The sequence below is a fragment of the Pterocles gutturalis genome, unplaced genomic scaffold, assembly GCF_000699245.1.
Source record: "Pterocles gutturalis isolate BGI_N339 unplaced genomic scaffold, ASM69924v1 scaffold2755, whole genome shotgun sequence".
In the NCBI taxonomy this organism is placed as follows: domain Eukaryota; kingdom Metazoa; phylum Chordata; class Aves; order Pterocliformes; family Pteroclidae; genus Pterocles; species Pterocles gutturalis.
In genome coordinates, this window is record NW_010137930.1 from 4,600 (window position 1) to 29,797 (window position 25,198).

General features: G+C 38.5%; 1 protein-coding gene across 2 annotated transcripts in view; it reads right to left on the minus strand.

Moving 5' to 3' along the window:
- Window positions 1–263: 263 nt before the first annotated feature.
- SLC12A1 (solute carrier family 12 (sodium/potassium/chloride transporter), member 1) overlaps window positions 264–25,198 on the minus strand; it is a 45,966-nt gene continuing 21,031 nt past the window's right edge. For both annotated transcript variants that reach the window (XM_010082752.1, XM_010082751.1), the window contains exons 13-26: window positions 24,898–24,999; window positions 22,887–23,042; window positions 21,085–21,184; window positions 20,887–20,998; window positions 16,860–17,000; window positions 14,875–14,981; window positions 13,904–13,986; window positions 11,114–11,257; window positions 9,020–9,151; window positions 8,675–8,786; window positions 6,216–6,302; window positions 3,806–3,941; window positions 1,384–1,451; window positions 264–399 (exon numbers count right to left, since the gene is read on the minus strand). In XM_010082752.1, coding sequence (XP_010081054.1) covers window positions 264–399; window positions 1,384–1,451; window positions 3,806–3,941; window positions 6,216–6,302; window positions 8,675–8,786; window positions 9,020–9,151; window positions 11,114–11,257; window positions 13,904–13,986; window positions 14,875–14,981; window positions 16,860–17,000; window positions 20,887–20,998; window positions 21,085–21,184; window positions 22,887–23,042; window positions 24,898–24,999 — 1,616 coding nt within the window. The remainder of the gene's footprint in view (window positions 400–1,383; window positions 1,452–3,805; window positions 3,942–6,215; window positions 6,303–8,674; window positions 8,787–9,019; window positions 9,152–11,113; window positions 11,258–13,903; window positions 13,987–14,874; window positions 14,982–16,859; window positions 17,001–20,886; window positions 20,999–21,084; window positions 21,185–22,886; window positions 23,043–24,897; window positions 25,000–25,198) is intronic.

The window sequence follows — 25,198 nt, forward strand, 5'->3', positions numbered from 1 at the left end:
TCTCATGATATATATATATATATATAAAGGTAGCTTTTCCTTCTTTTTCCTGTACTGGAGTGTAACACCAGCAGGGGACCATTGACTACTTTTTTTTTTTTTTTCCTAATTCTTCACTGTGTTGCTTTGGATTTTTGAAAAATTTTCCCATCAATTAGTTAAGCTTTAGATTTGTGTTACATAAGTGTGTTTTTAATAAACCTCTGCCATTAAAAATGTAGGTGTTGAAATCAAGCAAGGGATATTCTAGCCCTGGTGTTTGTCTAAGAATAGAAAGTCAGTACATTTTTGTGGTTGCCCCTGACCATTAAGGTTGGAGGAAGGTTCTTGGAGAGAATTTCTAGCCAAGCCATGTACAGGTAGTCAGACACTACTCCTTTTCTTGCCACTGGAAGGCTCCTGTTTAGACAAAGGGAAAAATAAAATTAACATGATGAAGATAGGGGTAGCCCTGGTAGCATGCATCTCACTAAATATTAAGTAGAAAACATCAGCTGTTCAGATACAACTCAATGTTCATAATTAGACTACATGATTGTTTTAATCTTACAAAGCACAAAACTATCGTTAGGCTTTAATTTTGCAAACTCCTGCTCACCTGGTTAGTGCCATTAACATGACTAGTTGTACTGGACATGGACTGCTTGTGATTGTAATCCTAAACTGGTAAAAAAACATTTTTGGGGTCATAAAACCCACATATAATATGATTTTTTGAAAGGATAGAAACACAGTACTTGCACAGTTTTGCAGCCTATCGGCTTATTTTCTCATCTGTAATTACTGTGAGATGGGAGTTTTAAAGTATGCGTTGATTTATGGTAAACATTACCCGATCACCCCCTTTTTTGGAGACTGAATTAATAGAGCTAAAGAGGTTTATATGCTCTAACTAAAAACTGATTGTGAAAGTGGCTTCTTTTTTCTTTTTTTTTTTTTTTTTAATATTATTGGTGGCCTCTTTATGCAATTGCATCATCCTTGTTCAGTGTCACATAGTTCCAAGTAGATCTTGGCTAACAACTCTATTGTGTGCAAACCAAAAGAATCTTTTCTCTAACTTAGACTTGTTAATAGTTGGTGGAAATTAAAGGAAAATGTGTGTTTTCTGCAGGTGAGTAAGCAGGTGTAACACTCAACATGTAGATTAGAATGTGAGGACTACGTTCTTGATGCATTTTTGTGAGTAGAGCTTTGTTTTAACTACTAGGAAAGTTTCATATTCAGTGTAGTCCCAGAGAAACATCCAGATGCAAGTCCTTCAAAAGGTACTTAAAAGATTATTTTTCCCCTCAATGAATTGACACAAGTGTTTCTGTTGCTCTAGTCCAGAATCCCTTTACACATTATTCTCCAAGTTAGAACAAAAGTCTTGCAACTCACAGGACAATGAGGTTCGCTGCCCTCGAATGCTCTTGTAAGAGTTCATTCAGACGGACTTGGCGGTAACTCTGATTAAAACAAAACAAAACAAGGGGAAAACAAACAAACAAAAAACCCAGTTAGGTCAGTGATCCTCAGTTCTGGTGCCTTACGGTCTTCAGCAGTAACCATTGCCCACAAGATTTTCTGCTATTGCTTTGGCAGCACTGAAAGTCAGGTCTACTCTGTGGTCCAGAGTGATAGAGACGGCAAAATATGAGGCTAAGTGACGCTTCTAGATTAGTATAGTTACCTGGGGGCCAGAGTTGTTCACTGTGTAAGATTTCCTGGGGATGGGGATTATTTTTGTACTGGCACAGTTCCAGAGCTGGCTCAGACATAGTCTTTAAGTATTTCTTTGGCTATGGAATAGAACTGTTTGGGAACTGTGCAGAGACTCTTTTGTGCTATTGTTTGATGCCGGTTTATATATTAATTCGTCTGTTTTGTCAGTGTCCAGCTGCCATGCTGGCAGGGCTGTGAACATTGGTGTGTAAATGAGCACCTTGCCAGAAATTCACCTCTTAAACAAAAGACCGGGAGTCTGCAGTAAGACTTAGCTGCTTTCTGTATTGTGTATTTGTGTGGACTTTTACAAATTGCATAAATGGCTGCTACTTTGAGATTCAGACAGGATTACTTTATGGTCAGGCTCAGGCCCTCAAAGTTTTTATAACTTAACAGAAGCCACAGGAACAAGAGATTAGGGCAGGTTTGGGTACAGGAGATTGTGGCATGGGAGATAGATGTGTCTTAACTGGTCTTATAAATTATTCTTTCTTTCCCTGGAGAAGGTAAAAAGCTGTTTTTTCTCCATTCAGACCTTGAGTTTTCCTTCTCCACAGAAATTTTGCTGTTCTTTTACACATGTTATGTAAGTAAGAATCCTAATTTATCTGGTTGTTATCTGTTGACAATCATCCTATGACATCACCCTTTATCCGTGCTGCCAGGCTTTTTTCTCTTGCATTTTAAATCTGTTGTAATGTCCTCCATAAAATTCGTAGAACTGCCTTAATTGTGAAGATAAGGGATATGTCTTTCTAGGTGTGCAAGCTAAACTTTTTCTTGCTATTCTTACTTTATAGAGAGATTTGGCACTTTCATATTGCTGACTGCTTTCAACCTATGGGTTTTTTTCTGGTTCTTTAGTTAGTGACCTAGACAAGACCAAGCTTAATCACCTATTTTTTTTTCCCTGTTGTATCCTCACTGCTTCTGCACAGAAGTGTGTCCATCTGGGATTATATTCCTGTTGTCTTTTATACTGAGATGTTCTAAGGGCTCTGTCTCCTGGGTTTTGATGATTTATGCTGAGAGCACTTCAGAAGTTTTCTGCCCACAGCTGACTGCCATGACTTTATGCTGGTTATCAAATCTATGAAAAGGGTAATACAGTGAGCAGTCAGTCTGCTTCCCAGCTGCTGCAGACAGTAGTATAGTGTTTTATCTTAACTCACCATTGATTTCAGCTTATGCTAATATGTCAGGCTGTGACCTCTAGCGGCTCTGAGCTCAGACTCACTATCCTTGCTCTGCTGAGGAAGTTACCAGCATCATAAAGTGGAGATAACTAAACTCTCAGTGCAGTCAGGTTAATCCAACAGGAACCATAAATCCATCAGGAACCATAAATAAAATTGCTAGGTTAATTATCTGTGAGTTACAGGAGAACTTGTCTCGTAAGAGTGGAAGAGTTTGTAGTATCCTTTTGGCACTGGCCTGATGAAGCCTGGTGGTTCATTGCTAAAAAGGTATTTTCAAAAAAAATTAAAGAGCAGCTCAGGCTCTAATTCACCCAGGGGATTATCCAATATCAGCCTTAGAGTGCCTCTGAACAGTGGGAGAGCTCCTGCATTGCAGGCAGGTTTAGTCTTCACCCTGCCATGGAGGTAAGAATCCATGTTAAACATTGCCTTTTGAAAAATTCCTACAGCCAGTTGTAGGGTCTGGATTCAGTTCTCATTTCCCAAAATGGTAATGTTTGAAACTGCACTCTTAAAAAGAGGTTTAAGCTCTAGAACAGTGGAGCCATTTAATAAACCTCTCGGCAGATGTAATTAGCTCAGGCTCAGCACAGTTCTGTGTGGCTTCTGGTTCAGAGGTGGTTTTCATCTGGCTGGCTCTGATGTGGGCAGAGCTTCCCGTCAGCCTGGAAAATACTGTGTAAGCATGCCAAGGTTTTACAGAGTGCTGAATAATGCAATCACAACACACCTCTCCAGTATTTACAATATAAATCCAATTTGTAAATATCAAATACAGGTTTGTACGTGTCATGTTTCTAATTCCGTATCTGGTATTTCTCATTTTCTTACTCATCGCTTCAAAAATCTGGAGTGTAAGAAAAGTTACAGATGTATACAGGTAGGCAAGGCTTTACCTTCTCCTTGAATGCTTCCAGCTCTGCATCTGTAATTTTCCATGGAGCCTCTCGCTTTAATTTCTCAGCAGTTGTTATATCTTTGCAGCTTTCATGGAGGCGATATGGTTCAATCATCTCTTCAAAGAATTTCCAGCTGAAACAGGAATTATGAAGGAGGCCTTGCTGCAGGGTATGAACTCACTAATTTATTTCATATGACATTGTGTATTATGGGCTGCACTGACTATAATTGTAGCAAAACATGCAAAATCTTTAACTATTCTTTGCTACATTGCGCCCCCAGTTATATCTGTGCCACTTCAATGTGTTGGCCTTATTTGAGGATAATTAAAAGGTTATTTGAGGATCATTAAACACTGCATTTGGCCTATTACAGTTGCAGAGAATTTTCTGCGTTTTCCTAGCTATAGCAAAAGTACTGAAATGAATTCTACAGTCACTCCAAACTGCAGTATGTTGGTTACTGATGCTAACAATGGATAAGGGTCTCCTTACAAATACTGAGCTTTTATTATTTTTTTAGGATTAACTGGAGCAATCACCTGACTGATGCAGTTTTACTGAAATGGAGAAACAGGTGATATAAATCACCTGTAAGAAGGGGCTGAAGGAAATGCTGTAGGTTTTTTTGCTATAGGGGCTCAGATTTGTGTTTGCTTCCCAACTTTTCCACAGATTTTCTCTCTAAATTTGTTGTAGTGTTTTTCTGCTAGCCAGGGTCAATTTATTTCTTGAAGCTTTAGACTGTCATCGTATGGAGAAGCTTATAATCCTTCTGTACTTCCCTGCTTGTCTCCTTCTTGAAAGTTTCTTTCATCCCACAGAGACCCAGGGAGTTTCTTTTATATTAATGTGAGTGTGTTTCTATAAGCAGTTTATGCTGCCAGGCCTCACTGTGAAGCGAAACAGGAGGCTGGGCACAGGTTGGACTTCGCTATATGGCCAAGAAATCACGAGATGGGTTAAAGGCTGTGACATGCAGCATTTAACGTTGCTGTTGCTAAGTTGCCAGAGAGTTTGTCAATATCCTTACTGCCTGTTTCAGTATGTAAAATAATTATAATCCTCTTATTATTAGTAAAATAAATGGGATGCCAGCTGGGAGAGAGACATAGTGGTCTAGCAAACGTCTGGCACAACATTCACTTGTTCTGTTCAGATGGTGCTGATGCAGCAAATATGTTTGGGGTTTATGTTACTGACATACAAATTCTTTTTGATAGCTTTTATTTATGTAAAATCACTGCATAGTACTGGAAAAAAGAGAAGTATTCTGCACAGTTCTTTATATAATTAAAAAGTCTTAACTGAGAGAGCACTAATAAGTGACTTTAAGTATCTAGTAATAAAATCTTTATATTCTTTAATTGCATTTCCTAAGTCAAAATCTCCAATGCATTGCAGAATCACTGGTGAATCTAATATTGTTTTTGCAAAGTTATGTGTGTGTGGAGAAGTGGGACAACGAAAGATTGAGACTAACCTGAGATTGCACTTGAATTTAGAGGGAAGATTTTGGGTGGAGAAGAGGAGCCCTTTGACTATGAAATAGCTATGGACCTCACAAGAGGGGGGTAAGGGATGGGATGGAAGAGGGCATAGCAAGATGAGAACATTTTCAGAGGATCTTTAAGACCAAGAGCAATATTATAACTTGAGTTAGGATTTAGTTATTCCCTGAGCAACCTGCTGTACACTCTTGTCTGCTTAAAGCAGACGAAATAGGTGATTTATATAGAGATATGTTTTAGAAAGCAAAGAAATTAAGTTGGTTTTTTGGGGGGGGGTTTGTTTTGTTTGGCTAATGCAGTTGGAGGTGGAGCTTCCTGAGCACTGTTTTACCAACTTCCTATCCTCTGTCTAAGAGCATTAATTCTGTAGATAATTTTAAAAAACATTGAACCTTCATTTTAGTGATAGGGGAGAATTATAATATTGTTTTCATGGGAAAGGAGAAATATGATTATGTTTGGCCTGAAAAACATTGAGTTTATGAATTAATGGTAAAACCCAGAAAACTGAGCTGGCAGAGATGGTGAGTTTACAAGAGAGCTGTGACTGACATAATAATATGATGAAGCAAAGTCTATTGCAACCTAAATAGATATGAAAAGCCATTATAAAATGCCTGTTAAATCTGGTGGCTTATAAGTATGGTGCCTAATTGGTCTTTATCAAAAGTCTTATCATTACAACATAAAGAAAAAAGGTGCCTATAGTTTTGACCCTTTGAGTTGTGGTTGTTAAAAGGTTCTTTTTCCCACTCTAGGTATTTGGAAAATGATTGCAACAAAGTGACAGTGATTCTTTGTGGTGTGTTTTGGATATTTTTAATGATCAGCGTAAAAGAAACAAGCTCCTAATAAAGGCCTGCTGCTAAATAATGGATTTTGGTAATGTTTCTTACCTCTCTTTGTTGGGCTTTGTATTGATATCACAAATGATATTAATATCAGCGAATTTTATTCTGAATTTGCTTAGAAGTGAAGCCATCCTGAAAACAAAAGAGAAAATTTTATCACTATATTTCTGAGAGCCTTGCATTAAAAAAGCCCTCATAAATGAGTTAAGATATCAAACGCAGTTGTCTCATTATCTTTAACCGTAAGACAAATTACTTTAAATGCTTTAGTGTTTCAATTTCCAGTTACAGAACTGTATTGATGTGATTTCTGTAGTATAATTCGTTTAACTGATGATTGATGAAAATCGCAAAAAATGGAAATGAACAGCAGACAGAGGGAAGGGTGTTTACATTTTGGGAAAAAAATGGTACTTTTAAGTATATGCAAAGGCTTGAATTATGAAAGAAAAAATATTTAAAAAAAAGTAGGACAGAATTCTCCAATACTTAGAGAAGGCTTCTATTATTCTATTAGTATCAGAATTCTATGCACAACACTAGTAGTGTATGTGTTGGTGAAAATTTGGTCCAGAAGGTCGATGTGCAATACTTGAAGAATCTTTTTCATGTTTGATTTTATATTCATCTACTCATATGTTTTCTTTGCATATTTTCATAAAAGAAAATACTTTGCTTTTCTGCCTCAATTGGCAGGAGGAGTAGTTTATAGCTTTGTGTGTGATTGTGCTGAGATTAGAGAAGTTTAGTTAGGTCAGTTTTGCCTTTGGTTGAAGCATAGTTGGGAACTTTTTTTTTTGTGTGTGTGTCTGTGTGTGTGTGTAAGCTTTGGAATTTGAAAAGGTCAGAAAATTCCTAGGAGGAAACCATGACAGAAATACATATTTGTTTCTGACCTGAGAATTTACTTTTTCTTTCTTTATATAATAAGAACATACTGCTTATATAAATCTTTATGTCCCTTGGGGCAATCCTTGTTTTGAACACCAAAAAGAGCAAAGTCTCAACTTCTGTGGAAAGGTTTTAATATTTCAGGAGTTACATGTTAGCAAAATTCCAGAGAAATTTAATTTCTGATCTGGAAGTACAATGGATTAAATTGTACCTGGATGTTGTATTATATCTACCTAAGGAATGGAGTAGCCACCTGGCCTCCAGATTTTTCTCTTTTTGAGAACTACTGTGTGTGGTGGGTGGAATATGCTGTTGAGGAAAGCTAGTGTTTAGTCAGAAATACATACACATGTTGTTTTCTTGGAGATAAACTAGTAATTTTTTTGGCAACTGTACTGACCGTGCTGTTCACTCTGGCTTTTGTAGGACAAGAAGTGTACACAGGTGCCAGAACTGCCTCTGTGATCTGTCGTGGTTTGAGAAATCCCATTTGATGTCAAATCTTCCTACTTCCTCTCAGCAAAATTTGGTGGCTTGAGTGCCTAGATCCTGGAGCCAGCTGTGCTCCTGAACAGCCAAGCTTGGGCAGACTGTGGACAGGGAGCAGAGAACGCTTCCCTGCGTGTCCTTGAGCAGCTGTAAGGCTTTTTTTTACACAGTGATAAGAATAGTTTGTACAAACACTTGTGAATCTCTCCTACAGAAGTATTTAACTTTAGAGTAATCCTTACAACTGACAAAACCACAGTGGAGTAAAGTTTGCTTTATGTGAAAGCAAAAGCTTAAGGGAGCATCCCGGTGGCAGCTGTCTTTTGGAGGCACTGTGTCATAAGCCTAGTGATGCTGGCTAAATTCTAACTCCTGTCCTTGCACCCATCTTACTTGTTTTCCACTGGAGTTTTGGTTGGATATGTTGTTTTTAACTCACTGCATGGTGCTGCTGCTCTTTGTTAAGCAGTTACTGACTTCCTTCCCAAATTGGCCTTCTTCTACCTTTGGTGAAAGGGCTGTGCCTCCGGTGTGTAAAGTGCTTTGGAAGGAATGGTGCTCTATCCAGTGATGAGAAAAATAAGTTTATATTAGTACCTTTCCTTTGCTTGAAAGTGAATTATGACTATGAAATCTAGACTTTTTTAAAAAAGGTAACTCAAATGAACTTGGTCTTAAAGTTGATTAACTTGCTCTTTAGCATCCTTACATTTTACCACGGTTAATCACATTTATGTGAGCTATCTGTCCGTGATATTTGCATATGAGAAGCTTCATGTGCAATTTCACTTACTGTTAGCTGGACAATCTCATGTAAATCCCATAAAACTAATTATGTTCTCATTACAGAGTGCAGTCTGCTCTTCTTAGCGAAGGGAATATGAGCTATTAATGGGAAAAATTGCTGGATGTGAGTTTCCTTTGGTAATCACCATTTACACTGAGCCTTGAGGGCTATGCCAAAAGCTCAACACCTTTCTATCAAGTACATCTCTTTTTTTTTTTATGCTGCCCACAGTACAACAAACCAGTTGTGCTGAGAAATTCCCAGCTTCCTGTTGTGTATGCATTATATGCAGCATCAATTCAAACTCTTTAAACAGTGAGACAAATATATTTACACTAGCTTTTCTTCTTCAATCCTATTGACTTTTCCTCCAGTGAAGATCCTTAATTTGCAATTTTTCCACTTCTTCCTGATGGTCAGAATGTAAGGAATTAGGATTGTTAGACCTGGAAGAACATATAAAATAACAGGAAGATCAAATTAGTGCATTGTGTGGTAAAAAATTCTGTCCTGCACTTTGGCAGTGTAGGACGTAAGTTAATCTTAAAACATTTAAACCAGACAGAAAATTGACTACCTAAGATTGAAAGAAAACTGTTTTGTGCAAGTTCCCAAGTCTGTTTTTATATTTGGTAACACAGAAATCTCTCTCCCTGTGGTTCTTACTCAAATTCCTTACCTCCATCATCGAACAGCCACCAAATGTCAATTGTACCTTTTCCTTGTTTCTTTTTAAATTGAGTGCTGGCTTCTAGCAGCTTCTGATTGAATTCACCCACATGCATTGACTGGATTGTGTTAATGGTGCTCTCTGTAATGAGAAAGAAAAAATGTGTAAGGATTTCTGTGGAGTGTAGCAACAAGTAGCTTGGAGAGTGGAAAGCAAGCTTAAGGAAAATTAACTGTTTCTGCCATAATTTCTATACTTAAAATCTGAAAAAAAATGACAGCACAGATGCTATGGACTTCTCATATACCAGTACACACAGGAACCAAAGCTTGTGTAATATTCTGTCACTTGATTATATGATCTTGAAAAGGATTATCTGATTATTTGTTCTCTGGATCTTTTTAGTTCACCTAAAATTCACTGGGGCCTTAAAAAGCAGTTGGGAAATATCTGATAGATTTTAGAAGTAAATGGCATAATTTTGCATCATTTACAAGCTCAGCTGTCTGTTGTAAAATGCAGAGCTCCCTGAAATGCCCAGTCATGGTGGACAAAGAGAGCTAACAGCGTACGGGGAGAGGACAGGTGAGGCTAAGACTGGAAGGCAGAAAACATAAGCAGACATGGCAACTTCCCTATGCTTGAGAGGGTTGTTGTTAATTGAAAATGAACTTTGATTCTTGCTGTTTGCTTGGCTGGCTTTAAAAGGTACAGTCTTGCCTATGTGCTAACAATATCTTCTCTTATTCCATCTTTTGAAGTCTGTGGCTTTAATTACTGCTTCTCTTTCAATGATTTCAAAGAGGCTGTGTCAGAGCAGTATTTTAAATGGAGCAGGCAGGCTTCTTTAGAGGTTGGACTCTGATCTCCTAGGTTCTGAAATGGCTTTGTTTGGTTTTCTTGTCTTTCTAGAGCATGGACCGGATAGTTCTAAAGCAGTTATTGGCTTTCCTCTACAGTTCTAGTATCTGTGCTGGGAGATGCAACAACTCCGGGGAGGATGAATGTATAACCGAAACGGAGAGGCAGGGATATTTATTAACATCATCTATCTCATATATAGAACCAAAGTGTGTAATATGTGTTTCCTTTATGCCTTTCTGAACTAAATCAAAAAGGGTAGTTCAAACAGGGGTGTATATTCTTGTAGTATTTGTTATAAAAATAGCTTCTACTGAAGCCTGCAAAATAAACTGAAGTCTGCCAAGTAAAGAATAATGGCATTTTATGTTTTCAGTCTGTAGATCTTCTTGATACCTGTGGGAGTTGCATGCACAGCCAGATGTAATAGTCTCTACAGGTGAAAATTCTGAAAATACTTGTCTGCGTACAAACATGGCTTCAGGTGGGCCATTATCACTACACCCTAGCAATTGTGAAATAAGACCCTTAATTCTGTCTGTATTTCTGTATCATTTTACTATATCTGAAATGTAATTTTCATTCCATCACCTATACATTTAAGCTATGTGTTAATTAGTTATTTGACAGCACACTGTATATGTACTTTCACTACTTTTACCACCTTAATTTGTATGTTTTTATGAAATTGTGCTTAGACTATAGAGCAGTAGGGCTATTTTTACCTGTTTTTTATCTGGATACTGGGTTAGTGTGTGTATGTGTACGTTGAGTAAAGTGAGATTGCTTGTTCCCTGAATATTGTGCATATGTTCCTGTTTTCTTTAAAGAGGAGGAAAAAAGGCCTCTGTTTAAAAACTGAAAACACCCTAATAAAAAAAAAACACAAAACAACAAAACAAAAACCAACTTGTTCTATATGCCTCAAAATTTAATAACCATGTGCTATTTTTGACAAATAGAATTCAACATAAGCTGAGCTGAGAAGCTCATCTAGCAAATGGTGCGTGGGGAGGGGAAGCTGTGTTATAGGAGGTAGCTTGTCCTACCAGCAGAGAACACTCCCTCTATTCTGCATTACAAGGCTGCGGCCACCAAGGCAGGTTTGCACAGAGTACGTCCTGTTCCAGGGGCTTCTGTGTGGCTCAGAAGTTTTGGCCTTAGAGTCAAAGTCCAGTTTGCACATTGGTGAAAATATGATGCATTGAAGGGTTGGGAAGAAGTTGCCATTTTGTAACTTACCCTTTTTTGTTTCAAGTTTCGAGATATTGAGCATGTTGGCTTTTCTGAAGAATCCACAGATGCCAGTTTTCCCTTCTTCAAAATCATTTTCTTTAATGGTAGCTTCCAGTGCCAGTCTCTCCTGCTCCAGCTTCTCTAGTTCCTCTGTATATTGGGAAAAGTGAGGGAACTGGTAACACATCACTTTCTATTTTAAATTAAATCCCTTACTGAAATAATGCCGGTGATGTAATTGCTTTTGTGATACTTGGTACGCAATGTAAAGCTGCTGAGAGGAAAAACTGTTTTAAAATGCTTTTTCCTTGCAAACCAATGGGGAAGGAGGAAGCTGAATTCATCTCTGGAAGCCCTGACTTGGGGTGCCCATGCCTGTAGCAGTGGTGTGTACTAATGTGCTACTCAGCTGCTCTCAGATTTTCTCTTCCAGATCCAATTAGTATTACTGTATTTTATAGTTATAGGAGTTAGTATTTGTTGAGTTACGTTTGTGGATTTGTTTGGTTGGTTTCTTTCCCCAAGAACTGGAAAAAACATTAGGAAAGCTGTCTTCCTAAAGCTGATGTATTGAGTTCTGGCTGCTGAGTTCCTGTTCTAAGAACAAGGTCAGATGGCTTTGGACTTTGAGATTCTCAGAAATATGTAAAGATCCTGAATATACATTCAGTTTATGTTATGTAATATTTTTAATGTTTTAATTTTTTCAGCATTTGCTGCGAAGATTTAAGATTTAGCTAACTAATTCTGTAAACTCAGTAACAGAAAAATTACGTCTTAGCAATATTACACTTTTGCTGAGAAAAAGGTACCATGTGTTCTCGTTGAATATATTATGGTGAGGCACTAATTAATGTGATACAGGTATTTGCGTGCAGAAAGCTTTTTTTCATAGGGAAAACTTCTGTTTGAGTAATATGTGGACTAAAGAGTCAAGTAAATTCACTTAAGACATTGTGTTAAAAAAAAAAAACCAACCCTCACTAGCTAGACACTATTAGCTCTGTTGCCAACAGAAAAGAGTATAATTTCTGTTACTTTAGAATCCATGACAGCCATGTGCTTCTGATTATCAGACATGATGATAGTCACTAACTTAATGGTTACTCAAAACTAAAATTTCAGTTTCTCTATTAAACAGAATGATGTAGCAAGTATAATAGAATACAATGATCTCTTTTTTTTTTTTCCCACTACAGAGACTTTGTGTCTACTTCAAAACATTTCTGCATATTTTGACATTTGTGTTTTGGTTTTTGTTTGGGGTTTTTTTTCCCCTTGTGCTCTTAATTCTTTGTGATTCCTCGTGCCCTCGTGTCTTAACACTTGGAGAACATTTGTTAGTTTGTAAGGATGCAAAGTTGATATTTGCTGTACTTTCACTGTGTTCTAATGTCTGTGTCTTCTGAGCAGTCAGTTTCCTACTTACAGCAAGCAAAGACACAGGCAGATCTCCTTGAGGTATCGACAAGGGGGATCAAAAAAGCAGGATTAGTTTAGAAGTTTTTCTTATGTCCCCATAGATTTGCCCTGTGGGTCTCCATGAACATCAAGCTGCCAGAGAGTCTGCTGGGTGAATATTCATCTACCCTTGTTTCTTAAAGGAGCCTCTGTCGCCTTTTAATTCGGAGAGGTGATTTGCTTTTGATGGTTGTCTCATCCTAGAATCTGTCCTCTTTAATGGGGAGTTAATTTTGGTTTTAATTAGCTAAGGTATTTATATCCTTTCTGGGTGTTCTCAGCAGCCCTGAGCACTGTCTGTGCCTCTCTGGGAAACGGGGGAAGCTGGAGGCAGATCTACAGCAGGCGGCAGCAGAGCGTCGCCGTTCTCTTTATGCCTGCCCCTGTTCCTTGTGTATAGATTTTATCTAATTCATTTATAACACAAAGCATTTATCTGGTGGGGGAGGAAAAGGGACACTAGGAGTAATGTCCAGGTTTAGACTGTATCTGTCTGCTCAAGTGAACAAACTTACGAGAAGTAGGGAAATTATTGCACTGAAAACCTAGAGAATCCTATAGATTTTATATGGAGTCATTCCCCCCTCCCTCAGGGTACCTGAGGAACCAGAAAGACCTCTCTGCCCTAAAGGTTAAAAGGGAGAACGAAGGCCACCACTGTATGTGGCTCTTGGAAGCCCTTCATTTATGTGCAGCTGCCTGCATGCTCCATCTCTCTGCCTTTTCCACCCAGATATCATGTCTCCCTGAACAGCTGTGGTATGGTGGCAGGTTTTCCCTTTCCCCCAGAGATATGCACCACTAACTTAAGGAAGAATCAACCAAAAAATGAAAAAGAGAACTGATGTCTCCTGTGGGTTACAGACTTTTGCACGGATGGGAACTTTCTAGGCCCTGGTGTTCCACAGAAGTGGTACCGAAAGTGCAGCTTCCTGGTTCCTGCCAGTCCTAGAGACCTCAGGTAGGCAGAGGGAGGAAGACGTGCCAAGAGCAGGAAGGAAATATGCCGCAGAATGACTGGTTGCGGTGGCACAGCAGGATTTTACTGCTTTAGTCTGTGCCTGTGCTGCAAGTGCTTTGGGAGGTGAGTTCTCTGGTGTGCAGAGAACCCCTAATGTGTGAGGGTTGGCCTCCTTCTGTCCCTGCTACTGCTTCAGCAAGGATTTCAGGCTGGATTGAAACTGAAGAAGCAAGGGGGAACTGTAGGAGTTATGGTGTAGGAACTATTCCAGAAATCAGATGGCGACTCTGAGAGTATCGGTCAGATTCCTTCTCGTGCTGAGTATGTAACGAGCATAGATATTCAGGATATTCAGCTATTGAGTCACCACATACCTTGAACCTGGAGGACCTGAGATATGTCAAATCCTTGGCTAATTCTGACAATAATCATGCCAAGCTCAAAATCAAAGGCATCACTGAAAAGAAGGAAAAAGAAGAATAAATATCCTTTCATATCATGCATGTCAGTGAGGAAAGCTACTTCAAACAGATCAGTAAAAGTGTTAATGCTCACAGGGAGGCGTTACTGCCATGTACTAGGCTGCTCTAGGTAAAATTGCATAAGGAATTTCCCAAGATTAAGTAAAGAACTATCAATTTTCTTACCTCATTTTTTTTTAAAAAAAGGGGGTCTCACTGGGCATGGGAACAGATAGGGTATTCCTGAAATGGGCCTATCTGACAACACTTTTTAGGAACTAAGTTGCCTTGAGTAATTTTTTTCTCCCTTCCCTGAGGAAATAACAAAGCTAGGGTGGGTTTTGTTGTTCTTTTACTTGCTTCAGTTTTAGAAGTGAATTGAGCAAGAATCTGAAAAGCCTGTTTCTAAATGACTGTTTTTTGGCTAAATCCCAACCCACAGAGCTGCTGAGCCGTAGGCACACATGAGATTTGAAGCAAGGCTCTTCTTCTGTCTCTTAGGCTTAAAAGAAGAATTCCATGATGTTCTCTTATTCCCTAAGTATGTACATTAGAGTTGTTTTTCTCTGAGCTCCTGTCCACTAAAAATGGGAAAATACAGTTCTGCAAAAGCACTGCTGGCAGTAGTGCAGCTTCTTTATGTGCCACTGTCAAGACCCATCAGCTCTGATAGTGCCAGATGTTTGCTAAGCAGATCTTACGAGGTGTGTGAAGCCAAGGAGCCTTTTTTAATGGGCAGAAACTTCTGTTACAGAGCTAGCATGTGTGAACCCAGATCTGCAGGTGTTTTCTTACATTGTTTCTACATGTCAGATTCTGCATGGAAATGCTGTATTAATCTAATCTAAGAGGAGTAAAAAAGGCGATGCTGAACTGTGACTTACTGTATGACGCCCACATAGTTTTCAACTTGCGTGGCTGTGGCACTTCTCCAGTCCTTCTTAAATCCAATCACCAAGGTATTTGGTTTCATTCTACCCAAGCCTGAGGCCTAACAATATTAAAACACTGCTTGAGAAAGTACACACACATGCTTTTACTGTGAATGAAAAGTAAAGGCAGAAGATAACTGAAGTAGTGTTCTGGAGACACTTACAACAAGATTGCTTTTCATTAGTGTCCTTCATGCTCATACCCATGCAGAAAGGAGAAAGACTAGCTCTAAATCATTCCAGCTATAAATGATTTTAGATGACAGAAAAGTAGTTTTGCTAAATTAGCATTCATTTGCATTTCTTCTGACATGCTCTCATTAAAACGGTTCAATAAATTGGAATCAAGAGAGATCAAGCACTGTTTGTATGCTCATTCTAACGTAATAGCATAAAGCTTTTGTCAGATTTGGAATACTCAATAGATGAACTGGGTCTGAAGTCTCTTAAAACACCTCGGGTATGCAGAGAAGGCATGTCCTATTAAGAATATTTTTTTTGCCTTGAACTTACAAACTGTTGCTATTCTGTTTGCTGTATTCTTTCCAAAAGATCACCCAAAATTAGCTGAGCATGCTTTATAGATAAAATTACAGTTTATAAATGGAAAGAAAAAATGATCTGTCAAGATATTAGATTGCCTGCAAAACTGAGCCTGGATGCTAAAAGCCTGAACAAGTAAGGGTTCTCAGATCTAGATTCAGCTAGCCTAATTTTTATAGAAATCTAAGTACTCGATGTCTTGGGAACCTTCAGGAGGAGACCCACAAATACACCAGCTTGTCAAGCTGTTACATTTGCCAGTTTTTACCTCTAGCAAAAAGAAAATACATAAAAACTGTTGAAACCTAGGTGGGTTTTTTTGAGTAGCACTGATACATCTGCACGGTTTACATTGAAATTAATAGTTGGTTGGCAAAGCAATGCAGATGTCCTTTGGTTACAATAATGGTGATATGGTTATCCTTCTGTTTGCTGGAAGACAATTGTTTGTGGTCCAGTACTTGATTTTGGCAACAGTGTTTAAGTAGTAATAGAAAGGAAGAGATCGTCAGACTCTAACAGTTCTCAAAAACGTCAGAAGGACCCCCTACTGAGACACTGTATAAACCCAAGATGAGGTGTCCTTGTGAGGCTTTGATACAACAAAGGGATCTTTATTAATAATATTTCATCTTGCTCAGTTGTACTGTCCGTTCAGCAAATGGACAAAGAGCACTGGTAGGCTGCCAGTGGGTGACTGTTACCGAGAGTATTTTAGTCAATTCCCTGCTGTCTTGCTTTGCACTGCTGTCTTTTTGGCACTGTATTTTGTGCAAAGGATGGAAATTTTCTCTGTGTTTTGCCTCAGTACCTGTGTGTTTAAATATTCATATATGTGAGAGAGAGAGGGAGATGGGAAATATGAAAACAGTGTCTCTGTGCTTTCATTAAGGCCATTTTAAATGGACTGTTGGAAATGATCTGCTGTATTCTTCGAGTAATAGAAAAATATTGCAGACTTTTTTTATTTAGATGGCCTTCTCTCTGCAGAAAATGTATATGACACATTTTCAGTTTTCAATGAATGTAAAAATATTCTCAGATATTTAATATGCTGCATAGTACCAAACAATAGAATTGATTTGAAGTGTATCAAGTATTGGCTGCATAGACATTCATATATTGCCCTGTAGGTGCCTCTCTTTTTTATATAATAGTGTCTTGTTCATAAATGAGAGAATAAGTCTGCCTTGTCTCATAATTCCATAGCCCAGAACTAGATCTCTTTATGAAATAACCTGTAATATTAATACATGTACCCCCAGAATACCCTTTCCGTTTATAACATTATCCATCTACACATAAGACTTCTTAACAAGCCAACAGTAATGCTTTACATAAAGGGATGCTTTGATGTAACACTCTCCTATGTGTTCTGTAAACAAAAAACTTACTTGAAGCAGACTTTTGACTCCATCTCTGAAGCTGTCAGCTGCCACTGCCGCATAAAAGGCTTTTCTTTTGTTCTTTGTGAGCCAGGCTTGCTTTTTTGCCATGCCACTGTTCATCTCCTTAACACACAGCTTGCGTGGTCCCTGCATGATACAATAAAATATTATCAAGAAGGCTTTGTATTATGCATCACACAGTGATTTTGAAGGAGTGACCTAGTCTGTTGTGGGAGCAACTGGAGAGAGTGAGAAAAATACACTTACAAAAAAGGTCCACAGAGATGCAGCCCTTTGAAAAGAACTGTGCTGCTAACATAATTCACATTCTGTTCAAGAGGGCTGAGGCTGTTAATGCTACTTAAATATAGTGATTCTGACAGAAAGAAGGACTACTATAGATTGTAACATCTTAGAAAAATATCTAAGGTATGATGAAGCATCTTGGAGTGAATAAAGTTCCTCCCTGACTTGACTATGTAAACAAGTCTCAGCAGATCTAAATATACATGGTTAAGCTCCTATATACTAACGGTAAGAGAAATGAGTTGTTGCCATACAATTAATGATGCAAATGCCTTTGTCACCAGGTTTTTCCAGTGGTCATCTGGTAATGTAATGAGACAAAATCCATGTGCGTATTAAGTCACAAGACACGATACAGTGACTCAGCAGCAGAGAATGGGCTGGCAGTGGGTCCCCAGAAGATTAGGCCCGGGGAAGACATCAAGTCTGCAAGGATGGCTTTTAGAGATTGAGGTAAATTTGGGAAGCATGTATCTGGAATTCAATTTATTTTAAAAAATCCGTGCCCTTTAGCTTGAGTTTAAGGTTTGCTTAGCTTTGTTTATTCCCTTTCATGTTGTCTCTAGGAAGCTGAATCAGTAGTCCAGATCTCCTGAAGTGAAGATGAAACTCTGAGAGGGACACTCAAGAGTCTCAGATACTGGTTTTAGTGTTATTGGGCTGACAGGTAGTCTTCACTTTCTAAGGCAGAACAGAAAAGCAGAACTGTAAACTGTGGGAGCGTGTCCAGCAACATCAGAGACAGAAGCAGTAATTAGATGCACCAGAAGGATGGAGCTGGCTTGGAAGTCCTGGGAATCCAGTGAGTACTTCTGTGTGCTGAACTTGGGAAATGGTACCAGTTTCATTTGTTAAAAACAGATAGTTTTGAACTTTAGTTTGCTGCAGATTTTGATTTTGTGAAGAACTGGTTCCTTTGTGCTTTTAAAAATTTCTAATGTTTTTGAGGATTTTGCTAGCAAGTTGCAATTTTGGTTCCAATGGAACAGATAACTAGAGAAACTGATACAAGTTTCCTAAAATAGGAAACTAGGAAGGCTTGGTAAGCTTATCCTCAGGAGATTGTGTTTCAAAATTCATATTTAAATCTTCAACATTTGAAGTAAGTTAGTATGTGGTAGCTTTCTCTGCTGAGCTGGGAATCTGGTGAAAATAGACCTGAGGGAGATTTAGCTTTTTTTTTCTTTTTGTCCATAGCAAATACTGTAAGCTCAAAAATTATTTCCAATTCAAGAACAATGTAAAACCCAAACTGAAAGAAATTATCTCCAAAATGAAGTGTATGGGAAGGATCACTTAATTAAAAATAAATTTCTAAATGTAAAACCAAAGTGTCCTTCTTTCAAAACTTTTCAGCCTTATGGAAACTTCTTGTTTTGCCTTCCTGGAAGAAAATGGGATGTACTATATGTTTATATAGATGTAGAAATAACTGCAATACATTTACTTTCAGTGGATTGGCATTGACTGCTAGAAAAGTAGGTGAGGCCTTCGAACTTTCCAGCTAGTTCCACCTAAAATCCAGAAAACAGCATTGAGAAAGAAGCTGTGAAATGACTTATCAGATTTCATACATCATGTTTTTGTCTGTAGCTTTTTAATTAGAATTATATGTATTAAAAAGTGAGTTTTGACCTGATCGAAAGTAGGCTGGGTTAACGCTTGCTTAGGTGTTGTCCCTCATGTATGGTTCTGAATTCCTTATGGGTATTTGGGAAGGACAAGAGAAAGGACGGGAGAGTGTATGCGATCTTCCCTTCCTTTAATGAGATCATGCTACATTCTTTGGTGATCATAAATGTACTGAAGTTTGTTTGGATTTAGTGGGCGTAATTTAAGAAGATCTTGATCTTGTCTGTTGGAAGAGTTGTGTGAAGAGCTGGGAATAATGAGTTGAACAATAGGATTGAAGTTCCCTTGAGGGTAAGGAAAGGAGTCTCTCTAAGAACTACCTGAGGATACTTTCACAACTGGCTTGCACAATATGTTTCTGCTGGCCAAGGAGACAGTCACACCTTCCTATCAGATGACAGCCTATCTGTGTCCTTCCCTACTCCTCCTTTATATCAGTGTTAATGTTTGTGCAATTGTACAAGGAGTCCAGTGAATTTGCAGGCTGAATGAAGACTAACCTTGCAAAAATATTTTATGTGAAGGCAGGGAGTAAAAGCAGAATAGCCCTTTTTACTAGAAATTCAGACTGTTCAAGCCAACATGCTGCCACAACCTCAGAGACAAATAACTTTTAAATCATCTTTATATTCAGTTGCCATATTTATTTTACCTATCTCTGAACTACATATTGATCACCATGTTCCTGGAAAGTTTCTTGCTTTGTGAAACAGGAATGGAAGATGATCTATGTGGCATGGTGTCTCAAAACTTTATGCATATCTAGCAGCGTGTCAGTTTTTGAGGCAAAATATGTTGGACGTTACATTTATGGCTAAATAGTCTTGCTGTATTTGTTATGAAAGATATTGTAGGCTTGCTCTTCAGTATGGTCCCTAGGAATTTTATCATCCACTTTTTACCACAATTTTGCAAATCCCAAATGTTCATTGTGTCAAATTAAATTTAGCTTGATGAATTAAATTTAGGTGATGAAGATATAGTAATTTAAAAAAACAATGAAAATGCTTACACTAGGAAAATAACTCATTTTTTTTCCAGACAGGAATGAAATCTCAGTTTTCTGTAGAAAGTACTAATATTAGAGAAACATGCCTAAGAATGCAGAAAACTTTCTGAAACTCAACTTTAGGAAGCTGCATGGTCTCAGGATCTTGTTGGGATTGATTGTACGTTTACTGAATACAGTGGGAAAGCTAACAAATATTACAGTAGAGAAGAATTAGGACCGTTCACTCTTTATAGATTCATTTGATTTGGGAAGAATCACACGTAGATTTTCTGTTCTCCTTTTTTGCAATGTAGCAGCATTAAATGAATTATTCCTACTCTCCTGTAGAGGAATACATTATCTTCCCTGGACTGACTCTATTAGTTAGATACTGAAGCCCCACTTGGTGCCATGAGCTGTTTTTTTTTCCTCTCAGAATTAAAAGGTCGTTGTAATGTTTAAAATATATTTTCTCCTCTGCACTACAAACCCATCTATTATTGTTCTGTCCTAATAAGAGACTAGATCTTCATCCTTTAAGATATATCATTTCCTGTGTATTTATAACTGGAAATATACTTTACTCCTTTCTTTAGATCTCAGAAGAGCATGTTTATCCTCAAAATTAGCATTGTTACAGTTTTGGAGAAACCACTGCAAAGAGAGACGAATTACTTGCCAAACCCCAACACTGCAAATCAGTGACAAAGCTGAAAATGGGGCCTAGGTAATTTGACTCTTGCACTATAATCCTTCAAGTTTTTTCTTCTTCTTTTTTTTTTTTAAGCCTTCCCGTGTCCATTTAAAAAAAAAAAAAATCTTTCCTTGTAATGCTTTATTTTTTCAAACCATTTTTAGGTCTGTCCATCAGGAACTCTGAAATGCATCTCAATGAGGCATTTACCAGCAGGCTCTGTATTAGCCGATAGCTTTCTTGTCAAGACTTATGACAAAATTAATTCTCAGTGTGAATCTCTTTCACGGTCTGTATAGGTGTCTGGCAGCACCAATGGGAACATTGTGTCCTGAGTGAGTGGAATGTGTAATGGAGACCTGCAGCACCCACTGATGCTGAATTTCCAGATTTATATGAGTTGGCCTTACCATGTACACTTCACAGCAGATGCACAGCCCGTTGTTCTTTGTGAAAGTATGTGTGATGTCTAGCAGAGCAGGCCTGATCATAGGAGCTCCTGTTAATGCTATGCACTGGGGTCTGTTAGGAGAAAAAAATAAGTTGTGTTTAATTGGGCAATATACTTATTCAAAATAAGCCATTGTACTGTTCACTAGAAATCTTACCTGAAGTTTTTCACATGGTCTTCCACTGTAGTTAGTGCCAGAGCGCTGTCTAAGGCATTAACATAGTAAAGAGCCTGTGTAGAAGAGCCCCAGTTTACGTCTGCATATAATGAAGATAAATAATGCGTATTAAACCATGGGCTTTTCCCTGTGTTCTCTTGCAAAGGTCAGCAATCATGTTACCTATGAGCCAAAGCAGGGTATAACCTCTCATGCTTCACGGATACAGAGCTATCATTCTTTATGCTTCATGATAGAATAGGGTTTGCTTGTGTAATGCAAAAACAAACGTGCAAACAAATAGTCTCATTCTTTATATAAAAATTGTAGGGAATGTTCTTCCTCTGGTAAAAACTCTTTTTTTGTTCTGTTCCATTAACTTTGCATCATTCTCCCATGTATAAAATAGTCCTGAGTCCTGTATTTGGTGTGGAATTTCAGGAAGTTCAAATTAAACCATTAGGAAGGAACACTGCCAGCTCCAGTTAGCTGTGTGCTACTATATAGCTCCAAAATTGTTCTCCAAAACCAATTTTTGGCATATACATTTTTTCTCATTATTGTGCAGCTGTTTGATGGATGGAGACAGATAAGAAACAGCTTTTCACACTTTGAGATCTACATGAATGCAGATCAAGTCCCATTATGCCAAGATACAAAGATAATACTTAGTGCAACTGAGTGGAGGTTTGTGTAGAGGCCTTCTTTTCTAAGGACTATTAGTCTTTTCTGAACCCTTCAGCTCCTGGTAAATAAGTGCTGAACAAAAGTCACTCTCTTAGAGAGCAGGAGATGGATAGCTTTTGTATAGTGTCTTCAGTGAATTTAACCAAGCTTAAGCTGCTACTTTGTAGTAAGGACACTGGGAATATACTAGGAAAGGGTAGAAATCCTCAAATGCTTTTGACAACTGTCTTTTGACAGGTGCATTCTCCTACAGCTGATTATACTTACAGGAAGAGAACCACAGACCATCCCAAGTGGGTGTGAGATCTCAGATAGGGAGGACACGCTAGAGTGCAGCAATATACACAGAAAAGAATAATACAGGCTTAGACCCAAGCTAGCTGCAATGAAAGCACATCTTCTGCTGGGAAACTTGCCTCTTTTATTTGTATAATTTGTTTATACTGAAGAAGTAATTCAGATGGTTATCACTGAAATCTGGACCTGGATTAGTTTTGTCCTGGATATGAATAACCACGCTGTGAGGTCTCATACTGGTGCTGCATTGTATTAGCACACAGGTTTCCAAGGACAGCTCCTGTGATTTGCTGAACCACTAAACAGTTTTTTTGCAGCAGTAAGGTGTGCCCATCTTTCTTGATTTACTGAGGAATTGTAGGGAGGTGCTGGAGGATGATCAGATGATGAGTAATTCTGCTTATGTTTTTGTTGGATAATGGGCAGCAGGTTTACATTTTGAGTGAGGACCCCAGACAAATCAGCTATGAGCACAGCAAAATTCAGGTAAGGTTTTGTGTGTAGTTGGAAAAAAATTAAGTGATAGTCAAGTAAAAGCCCAAATGTAGTAAAGATATGGGAATAAATTATTGTGCTAGAATGTTTACACAAAGCCCTGAACCATACCTGTAGTGCTTGTTAAACAGGAAAAATTCACCAGACTATCATCTTAATCTATATTATATAAAGTGGGATTTAATGGGATGCTCCAGAATTCCCTCTAAAAAAAAGGTATTGGAGAAAAAGTAATGTCTAAATCTGTAAGCAGAATTAATTCTTGTAAAATCCATTCTGGCTGCGTAACATATACACAAAATAAAAATGTTTTGTGGCCTTACCTGGTTTCTTATATGTTACGTAAATATATAGAAAGAGCTCAATGGCATAAGTGATGAGAGCTGCCCACCAGTTGATGACAAACATGACACCACAGCACAACAGGGCTCCAAAAAGTGACACCCACATGTTGTAATATCTGAATGCAGGTCTCCAACCTGTTTAAAGAGAATCAGGGAAATTGGAAGAGCATAAAATATATTCATCAAATGGTGAGCCACTGACTTTGCGCATAGAAACCCATGTGCAATTTGTTGCAGGCTCTGTCAGCAGGGGCAGGAGTGATATGTGCAAATTCTCAGGCATCATGAATATCAACAGATCTTTTCAGGTGTTGGCAGATGCAGATTTCTATACATATAGAGTACTGGGTCTTACAAGCCTTTTACTACAGACCCTTTCCTACTGCTTTGTCCAGCCTGGCTTTGAGTAGCCATTCTGTTTATTTTTGCCAAATTAAAGCTCACTGGTTCAGAACTGAAAATAGATTTTTTCCTGTAACTCCAGGTAATTGGTTACTGCGTCCTTTTGATGCATATACATAGAACTTATTAATGGAAGCTAAACACTTGCTGAGAGGAGAGTTTATTCCAATACTGTAAGTGCACCTGTCTTGAACTTGGAAATTGCCTGGCCTCGCTGCAGAAAAATAAAATCATTTGCAATTTACTTTAAAAGATATTATTCCTACTGCTCTTCAGCTGCAGTACTGAATCCAGCCCCTGCTAGCAATTAAAATGATGAGGCAAGAAGTGAGCCCCCATGGTTTACGGGTCTCTGCCAGATGTTCTACAGAGCAGACTCTTTGGAGAGGGGAAAAAACATGGAAGATATAAGGAGAGGCTGAGCAACCCTATCTTGGATCATCTTTGTAATGCGGGAATGGGAAGGTCCTGCTGTGAAGAAATTTGCTGTCTTGCAGCCTTGCAATTGTTCTAGTGAATTGACAGAAATTAATGGGAGGAAATGAGAAAAGAAAAATGGCTGCAGTTTTGTCTGAAATGTTAAGTAGTGGCAGAGTAGAGTCAGATGCACACACATAAAGTCTATAGAAGTAATTTTTACTCAGCTCCAAGGCCGTGTAGAGCAGATCTGCATTTATTCAGCCGTGCAGGTAATTAGCAGAAGTGCTCATCTTTTCTGCCCTCTGAACAAATGGCACCATGCAGATCTATAGGAAGGAGGTTGATGTAGGCATTTATGTCACTACTGCGGTTTCTTCACACTGGAAATCAAAAATGTATTCCTCGCTCCTTGAATTGAATAATTGATTCACAGGGGCAGGAAATTGTCTTCCCTGCATGCCAAAAACAGTGTTGCTCAGCTGATTGACTTTAGTCTTTAAGGTGTCACCCCTTCATTCATGAAGATGATGAGAAATATTCTGCTGTGGCAATGCACAAGCCTGAAAGCCAGGATGTTCCTTTGCTGCACAAAGGTAGAGAGGGGCTCTCGAGTTACCCTCGAGCAGGACCTCATTGCACTTCACCCTACAGTTCTGCTACTAGCCACTGCGGAGCTGTCCTGATGCTGTTTGTTGGACCTGTTCTTGTTCTACATGTTCCCTTCCAGGCAGCATCTCTTCTAGCGTAATTATTTTTCTCATGAACTTTCCTGTAAATTTCACCGTAGATTTGGAGGAAAAGGGCATAGCGGCTCCCCACTGTATCTTGCTTGCTTTATGTGGCTAAAGTTGGCACAGGTTTTTATCTACCCATGTTGTGTGATAGTGAGGGGAAAACAAGACCTTGAGGAGGAGCTTTTCTGCTCCAGTGGGATTCACCAAAGTCTTTTACATTCCCTACAGCTGCAGGGAATGTAAGGACTAGACCCATTATTTTTACCTTGTGGAGATAAATAAAATGTCATCATATTAAATGAGAGCAGTAAAACCTCAGATCACACAGCTTCAATATTTTACAGGTACTGCAGCTTTCTCTGACATACAGTTAAAAACTTGCAGCGATCAGGCTAGGAAGCCCACACTTAAATCATTGGCAAATGCAGACTCACCTGGAGATTTCGCGTATGAGGCGTGAAAGCAGGAGAAATTAATCAAAGCGTATGAAGCCAGGAAGAAATTGGAGATGATGGGAGCAATGGTATTCAGTTCAGCTGCAAGACATACACACAAGTATGATGCCAGTTTCCTAGATTGTTGGATAGCTTTTTCATGATGATGCATTAAATCTGGACACTGTCTGAATTTGCCATCCAGGGGGAGGTTGGGTATTTTCCTGTGGTACTAATTAAAGGCCACCTTGATATACTTTCATTCATATTAAGTAGTGTCTGCTGATGCTGGTTTCAATAA